The 8,757-nt window shown below is 44.5% G+C and overlaps 1 protein-coding gene across 1 annotated transcript; it reads left to right on the top strand.

The window, feature by feature from the left end:
* Positions 1-219: 219 nt before the first annotated feature.
* LOC140551092 (testis-specific serine/threonine-protein kinase 6-like) lies at positions 220-3,995 on the top strand. Its single transcript, XM_072674460.1, has 5 exons — positions 220-1,040; positions 1,135-1,249; positions 1,425-1,507; positions 1,880-2,072; positions 3,825-3,995. Exons 1-5 carry the CDS (start codon positions 220-222, stop codon positions 3,993-3,995), a joined length of 1,383 nt encoding a protein of 460 aa, XP_072530561.1.
* Positions 3,996-8,757: the final 4,762 nt, after the last annotated feature.

The raw sequence follows: 8,757 nt of genomic DNA, 5'->3' as shown, positions 1-8,757 counted from the left end.
TAATAAGATGTTAGTTATTACAGTTATTACTAGTGTTTCTAAAAAAAACTCAAAACCAGCTGTAATAATTTCAACAGTTGAATGACTGTTAAATGTTGATGTTTTGGTAAACTGTGCAAAATATGATACAAAACAGAATTAGAAACACTCTTCATCAACACAAACTGAACTGCTAACTTTCTAACGTTCTGCTCCATCTTCCATCTACAGGGACAGACAATGGACAGCAACCCAATCCTGAGAAGTTTGGGCTATGAGGTGGTGAAAAGCCTAGGTGAAGGGACTTTCGGAAAGGTTAAGCTTGCCACATCAGAAAGACACCCCAACCAGGTGGCCATTAAGATAATGCAGCGCACTGAAAAAAGACCTAATTTCACCTTTAAATTTCTACCCCGGGAACTCGCCATCCTAAGACGTGTAAGGCACCCTCACATTGTTCGGGTGCATGAAATTATTGAGATGCCCAATGGACAAGTGTACATTGTAATGGAGGCTCTCGCAACAGACCTTCTCAGAAAGATCACGGAACTCTTCGTCATTCCCAGTGAACAGGCCAAAATATGGTTCTCCCAGTTGCTCAGTGCTGTGGGTTATCTACACAAGCAGAACATTGCTCACCGAGACATCAAATGTGAAAATGTTCTGCTGACCAGTGATAATCAAGTCAAACTGACCGACTTTGGCTTTGGCTGCTTTTCGAGAGGCTTCCCTCACCTATGTTGGACGTATTGTTGCACTCCTACCTTCGCTGCACCTGAAGTGCTATTGGATCTGCCTTATGATCCAAAGAAGAGTGACGTGTGGAGCCTGGGAGTGATTCTCTACGCCATGATCACCGGGTGTTTACCCTTCAGAGACCCTACAAACAACTGGAGCAATCTCCCACGTCTCCAGTGTAAACCTGTGGGGTATCCTAGCTGGGTCAGTGTGGAGGAGCCCTGTCGTGATCTTATCTCTCATATCCTGCGCTTCAATCCACTCGCCCGGCCTTCTGTGACGAAGGTGGCGCAGCACCCTTGGCTGCAGACGAACCAAGAGCAGTAAGTATACCATTGTGCTGGAACTCGAGTATCAAGTTTTGTCTTTGTTGTTTTGTTTTTTAAATTCAGTTTTAAATGCTTTTGTTTGTTTTAGGTTGCTGCTCAGCTCCAGAAGCATGGGCTTGAGGGTTCAGCCCATGCCTCCACCTCTGTCTGTGAAGAGTTTGGAATGTGCTTCTCGTTTCCATATGCGACAGAAGAGGAACACTGTAAGTCTTAGAGCACATCACACAACACACCCAACTTACTTGAAGTCAAAGCATTTAAGTTCCTTTTAAATCAGGTGCAATAATTGTCATCAGAATTAGTTAAAAACCAAGGTTTAATCAGTAAACATTAAATGTCTGTATTTGTTCTATAATGACCTTCTCCTTTACACGTCAGGATCAGGAAGAGGCGGGTCCAAGCAGAGCACCACACTTCTCCAGCAGTGGAGATACTCCCACACCTCGTCCCCCTGCAGCACGGTAAGATTCAGGATTACGATTTACTATTACGTTTTGTAGTATTTTTTTAGTCAAATATGTAGTATGTGACGTTAGTAGCAAACTGAGTGTGCCTCAGAAAACACTGAACTGTAATCTGTAAACATTTAATCCTCTGCAATATCAGGCCTGTGTCGCAGAATTTAAATATATATGCATTTAATTAGTCTTGTTTGCTCTACCATGGCTCCCTCCATTAAAAAAGTTTGACACTATATTGTAGATATTATACCCAGATAAAGGTCACTTAAAGAAAAATAAAATCTTCATTTTTTATAAATTGGCAACGTAAAGTATCCGTTTACAAACAATACATACATTTCCACATTGCACCATGTTTTCTTCAATCAACAGAGTTGTAGGCAGGTTTGTTGTGGAACCTGTTGAAGATGAAGATGTCGAAAGAAGCAGCGGTAGCGGTAGCCCAGTCCAGCCAGTTGAGGAAGACAGGGCACCATCTCCTACCTCTGAAGATGGGCTGGTGGTCTTCAGCGCACAACAGTCAATAGAGGAAGAGTATCAGTCTTCTTCCTCTTTGAGTAGAGAGGTAAACAGGACATCATCTTCCATCTCTGAAGATGGGCTGGTGCTCTCCAGTGCACAACAGTCCTTAGAATCCTTAGAGTTTCAGTCTCCCTCTTTGAGCAAAAAGGTAAACTCGCTCTTATCTGAAGGCACCGGAGGTAAGTATTTGATGCCTGAGCCAAAAGACGGCAACAGTAGAGCTGATGCAAGTGTAGCTTGCCAAAATGTAGAGGTTGTGGGGGAGGAGTTTGGCTGTTTCAGCTGTTCACCACTTTGTGCTGCAGTTAAAAGGGCAGCTAATACTTATGTTGTTGCACCAGTTCTGAAAGCCTCCCGCTCACTTCGTAAGAGGATGAAGAGGTTTTTCAGAGTAAACACTCTGGTGCACAACTCCCGCTCTGCTTCCCAGCAGGGTGCTTCTCATTCTGCTTCCTCTACAGAAGCTCCTGCTTGTTCGTGTACTGAGGAGAGACATGAAGATGCAATTCCTAACATCTCACTCCACGCGCCGGTGGTCAGCCCACAGCCAGCAGTAAAGCAAGAAAACAGAAGGATGAGATTCCCCAAGTTTAAGGTATGCTTGAGTAATTGTGACAAACCCAGATTTTATACTACAAAATTACTTTAAATAATAGTCAGAAAAGTTTCAGAAGGTCAATCTTTGCCATTTTGTTCTTACAACAGATCCTGAAGAAGACGAAGAAAGGTTAAACCATCCATCTGACCTTCAACATAAAAATGTACTCCATACACATATTCAGTTACTCATGGTACATTTAATATTAGTGCAAGAATATTTCTCCAGCATCATGTTTAAGAAGTATACATACAGTGCTGCTATTTGATTACATTTGCAATAGTGCCACCTTCAGGTGAACTGTTAAGGTTTTTCCCCTCATACAGTTATACAGGCAATAATGTGGGTACACCATCTAAACTACACATTTTGTATTTCATTTCATTTCTAAATAACAATGATCATGATGTAAAAAGTCTGGGAGTTTAAGAGGTTAAGTAAAAGCTCGCAATCATCTACATGACATAAATGCCTTTAACAACAGGAGCTCTGTCTAATACACACTTTTACATGTTTTTACTTCTGCAGCAAAGTGTGTCAACCCCTAAGAAGGAGAATCCCATTCGGCAGTCCTTCAGTTCCAGACTGCATCTGACCATTGATTCTGCTGCTTTAATTTTTTTTGTTGTGGGATCCGGTGTCGACCAGAGGAGGATGGGTTCTTCTTTTGAGTCTTGGTTCCTCTCAAGGTTTCTTCTTGTTAATATGTGGGAGTTTTTCCTTGCCACTGTCGCCACTGGCTTGCTCAAAAGAGGCTCGGACACGGATCTCTATTAAGCTGCTTTGTGCCAACATCTGTTGTGACAAGAGCTTAATATATTGCATTCGATTTCAGTTCAATTTATTTAACTTTAACTGCGCCCAACAGCAGTTCCAAGTATTCAGCCTTCATGGAGAAAGAATTTGGAATTTTGGAAAGAATCCCATACACTGACTCCATTGGTGGGGACAACTGCCAGACAGACTTGGTAGTTCCAAATGAGCAGTAAGGGTCTAAAGGCTGGAAATGAGAAATTAGTTCAACTCAGACCTTTGAAAAGGCTTCTTACATGTTCTGGAGGATGTTGGGGGCATGGAGTCAAAATAGACCCTGTTCAAGGCATCCATTGTGCTTGCTGCTGTACATAGATGCTACCAAAAGCTTGTCGATTGCTTGGTATGGAAGAGGGAGGCTTTCTCGGGGTTTGGTTGTTTCAGGGTACTCCCAACTCTATTGATGGGTATCGGCAGGCAAAAAAGGTAGCAGCTTTGGCACTGGCAGAAGCAAAATCCAGGGCATGGGAGGAGTCTGGAGAAGCCATGGAGAATAACTTCCGGATAGCCTCAAGGAGGTTCTGGAAACGCTTTGACAACTCAGAAGACGAATGAGCCACTGTCCAAACTGTGCTCAGTAGGGGTAGTGAATGTCTCAACTCAGCTGAGGATATTGTTGGGTGCTGGAAGGAACACTTTAAGGAACTCCTTAACCTGAGGACAAGGCCTCATGTCCTCTGATTATGGAAAGGAGAATCTATCCGATAGTTGAACCTCAGATGCAGGAATTCCTACCTCCAAGTCTGAGGCCATGGTGGTATCCCAGAAAAGAATGGCATGTTCACTCCAGGTAGGTGGTGTGAACCTCTCCCAAATGGTGTTAAAGTGTCTCTGGGTCTTGTTCACGAGTGAGTGGAAGAAGGGATTGTGGGATCGATTGTAGATTAGGTGCAGCGGCTTCAGTAATGCAGTGGCTGTACCGGATTGCAGTGGTGAAGAAAAAGCTGAGCAATAAAGCAAAGCTTTCAATTTACCAAATGATCCATGTTCCTATCCTCACCTATGGTCAGGAAGTCTGTGTACTGACCGAAAGAATGAGATCACAGATACAAGGGACCAAAATGAGTCTTTTCTGTTAGGAAACTGGTCTCGCTCTTGATCAGGGTCGAAGTAGAGCCACTGCTCCTTCGCCTGCTGAGAGGAGCCAGCTAAGGTAGTTCGGGCATCTGACAAGAAGCCCCCCAGTCGCCTCTCTTTGAAGGTGTACCGGGCAAGTCTAACTGACCTTAGACCATGAAGATGTCTCCTGGCTCACCTGGGAGCACCTGTTCATCCCCTAGCATTAGTTGGTAGAATGCTTGGGCTTCTGTGCTTATCTTATGGCCACCAACATTTCTGAACTGATATTGCTAAAAAATAAAATTTTGTTAAGCAGCTTTATCACCCTGAGACGTTTAATCATTTCAATGTTAAAAATATTTCAAATGTACTGGAAAATGTCTGGAATATTCATGTCTAAAAAAGAAAACATAACTATTGCACGTTAAGAGAATTTTCTGTTTATTTTTTATTTTCAAAACAAAAACAGCTATCATTTACTATTAGCTAGTCATCATAAAGCATAATTCTGTCACACACAAATACACACAGACACACCAGAGACTTGAAAAATATAATGGGTTGAGAAGAAAGCAGAACTTTTCTATGTGTGGATTTGATAGACGGATAGATCTATCTGATGCTTTTTCTGATCCTTAGTATTGTTAAGATAAGATAAGATAAGATAAGATACGATAAGAAAATCCTTTATTAGTTCCACAGTGGGGAAATTCTCAGTGTCACAGCAGAAAGGGATATCAAGACACTCTGGTACAAAAACGTAGATAAATAAATTACACTATATACACAATATAAATAAGAAGTAAAAAAAAACCCAACAATATTATTTACAGGTTATTGCAAATGACTCTTAATTGCACATGTGGGAGGGGGGCATTGCACATAGTATTTTTACATTGAGTCAAATGTCAAGTCAAGTGGGTTTTTATTGTCATTTCAACTATATACAGAGTTCACAGTGAAACGAAACAACGTTCCTCCAGGACCATGGTGCAACATAGACACAGTGCATACAGAACACAAGTGCAACACAGTACAAATGCAGACAGACAATACAACACAATACAGACAAAGAATAATAAATAATTTAGGGGTAGTGTGCAAATTATGCAGTGTGCAATAAATATTGAGTCCAGTGAGGTAGTAAAGTTATTTGTGCAAAATGCTTCCCATGTTGAGAGTGTGGTCGTTTTGGACCGGATGCTGCGGTACCTTCTTCCTGATGGCAGGAGGGAGAACAGTCTGTGTGAAGGGTGGGTGGAGTCCATGCTGGTTGCTTTGCGGATGCAGCGGGCAGTGTAAATGTCCATGACAGAGGGGAGAGAGACTCCGATGATCCTCTCAGCTGTCCTCACAATACATTGGAGGCTCTTGCGGTCAGAGGCTGCAGGCAGTGATGCAGCTGCTCAGGATGCTCTCTATGGTCCCTCTATAGAAGAGGGTGAGGATGGGTGGAGGGAGACGGGCCTTTCTCAGCTTCCGGAGGAAGTAGAGACGTTGCTGGGCTTTCTTGGCTGTACAGCTGGTGTTCAGGGACCAGGTGAGGTTCTCCGCTAAGTGGACACCATGGAACTTGGTGCTCTTAACAGTCTCCACAAAGGAGCCGTTGATGCTGAGCGGAGAGTGGTCGTGTCTTGTTTACCTAAAGTCAACAACCATTTCCTTGGTCTTGTCTACATTCAAGTGAAGGTTGTTGACTGTACACCAGTCGGTCAGCTGCTGCACCTCCTCTCTGTATGCTGACTCGTCGCCTTTGCTGATGAGACCCAGCACAGTTGTATCATCGGCGAACTTTATGATGCTGTTAGAACTGTGTTTCGCAGCACAGTCATGAGTCAGCAGGGTGAACAGCAGAGGACTCAAAACACTGCCCTGGGGTGCCCAGTGTTCAGTGTGATGGTGCTAGAGATGCTGTCCCCAGACCTGACTAACTGGGGCCTCTCCGTCAGGAAGTCCAGGATCCAGTTGCAGAGGGGGGTGTTGAGGCCCAGCAAGCTTAACTTCCTGATGAGATTCTGTGGGATGATGGTGTTGAATGCTGAACTGAAGTCTATGAACATGGCTATGAGGGACCTCTGTTCCCTGAACATGTGTATGTTTAAGTTTAAGTGTGCGTGTATGTGGTCTGCTGGGAGCAGTGCTGGTTGTGGAGTCTGACAGCAGCAGGAAGGAAGGACCTGCGATACCGCTCCTTCTCACACTTGGGGTGAAGCAGCCGGTCACTAAAGGAGCTGCCCAGTGCTGCCAGAGTCTCTTGCATGAGGTGGGAGCTGTTCTCCAGCATGGATGCCAGCTTGGCTGTCATCCTCCTGTCTCCCACCACCTGCACTGGGTCTAAGAAGCATCCCAGGGCAGAGCCTGCCCTCCTTATGAGTTTGTTCATTCTCTTCTTGTCTGCCGTTGAGATGCTACTGCCCCAGCAGACCACTCCATAAAAGATGGCAGATGCCACCACTGTGTCGAAGAAAGTCCTCAGGACTGCTCCCTGCACTCCAAAGGACCTAAATTTCCTCAATAGTTGAGTGCAGCAGTGTTGACTGACCAGTCCAGTTTGTTGTTCAGATGAACACCCAGGAGTCCACACTCTCAATGTTCACACTCTCATACCCTGGATGTTCACTGATGGAGGGGGGTGTCTGCACCTGCGGAAATCCACCACCAGTTCTTTGGTCTTTCCTGCGTTTATCTGAAGGTGGTTCTGTAGACACCAGTCCACAAAGTCCTGAATAAGTTCTCTGTATTCGCTGTCCTCCTCATTGGTTATGAGGCAGACAGTAGCTGAGTCATCAGAGAACTTCTGGAGGTGACAGGTCGGTGAGCTGTACATGAAGTCAGCAGTGTACAGGGTGAAGAGGAACAGTGCCAAGACCGTTCCTTGAGGGGCTCCTGTGCTGCTGACCACCATATCAGAGACACAGTCCCGTACCCTCACATACTGTGGTCGGTTGGTGAGGTAGTCCAGTATCCAGTTCGACAGGTGACTGTCAAGTCAAGTCTAGTCAATTCAGATTTATTTGTATAGCGCTTTTTTCAACTGTTGTCATCACAAAGCAGCTTTACATAATTAGTAATTAAGCATCAAAGACCCCCAGTAATCAAGCCAACGGCGACAGTGGCAAGGAAAAACTCCCTCAGAGCAGGAGGAAAAAACCTTGGGAGCAACCAAGACTCACAAGGGAGACCCATCCTTCTCTGGTCAGAACTATTTAAACATTATTGACAAAAATGACGAAACCAGATACAACCAGTTAATAGTGGTGATATTAATAGTGGCAGATAGTTACGAGTCCATTTAGGTTTTAACATGGTCATTAAACAGGAGCAGTGGTAGGCGGGTGTGCCGCTGGTCTGCTATGGGTGGTGGTGGGAGGGGGGCCTGCTGGTTGGACCGGTAGGTGGCAGCTGGTTTGACGCAGGTAGAGGGGACCTCGGCGGGCAATCTTCCAGCAGACACAGGAGCACCCTGAAAACGCCAGCATCCATCTGCTCCACCGTCAACAAACCTGAGTGATCGCACGTAAGCAGCGAGACGACAGCTTCAGCATCTCAGTGTACTACAATTCCTGTAACCTTTATCTAAGGGGAAACATTAATTACCAAAAGCTAAACTAAACAAATGAGTTTTCAGCTTAGATTTAAAGATTGAGACTGTGTCTGAGTCCCAAACATTATCTGGAAGGTTATTTCAGAGTGGGGGACTTTATAAGAAAAGGTTCTTCCCCCTGCTAAGGTTTTCTGAATTTTGAGAACGAGTAAGAGACCAGCACCCTGAGATCCAAGTAGTCTTGATGGTTCGTAATATGTAATAAGATCCCGCAGGTACTCAGGAGCGAGGCCATGTGGGGCTTTATATGTTAATAGAAGAATTTTGTATTCAATATGGAATTTAAGTGGGAGCCAATGAAGTGCTGATAGAACTGGACTGATATGCAGCATTTTGCACAAGCTGACTGGACTGTCCACTCCACAATGTCCCAGCTTGTCCTTTAGGAGCCCTGGCTGTATGGTGTTAAAAGCACTGGAGAAATCAAAGAAGGTGATTCTCACAGTGCTGCTGGGCTTCTCCAGGTGAGAAAGAGCTCTGTGTAGAAGATAGACAACAGCATCATCCACTCGGACACCAGACTGGTAGGCAGACTTGTTGTAGCACAGCGTCCTCTAGGTGCCATTAACAGAAATCTTCCTGAGGAGAAATCTTCCTGAGGAGCTTGAAAACTACCCTAAACATAGAAAATGTTGTTCATTTGTAACCTAACTT

This window comes from Salminus brasiliensis, chromosome 3, assembly GCF_030463535.1.
Source record: "Salminus brasiliensis chromosome 3, fSalBra1.hap2, whole genome shotgun sequence".
In the NCBI taxonomy this organism is placed as follows: Eukaryota; Metazoa; Chordata; class Actinopteri; order Characiformes; family Bryconidae; genus Salminus; species Salminus brasiliensis.
The sequence above is the reverse complement of the archived record's forward strand: the minus strand, read 5'-3'. Positions and strand labels throughout refer to the sequence as shown.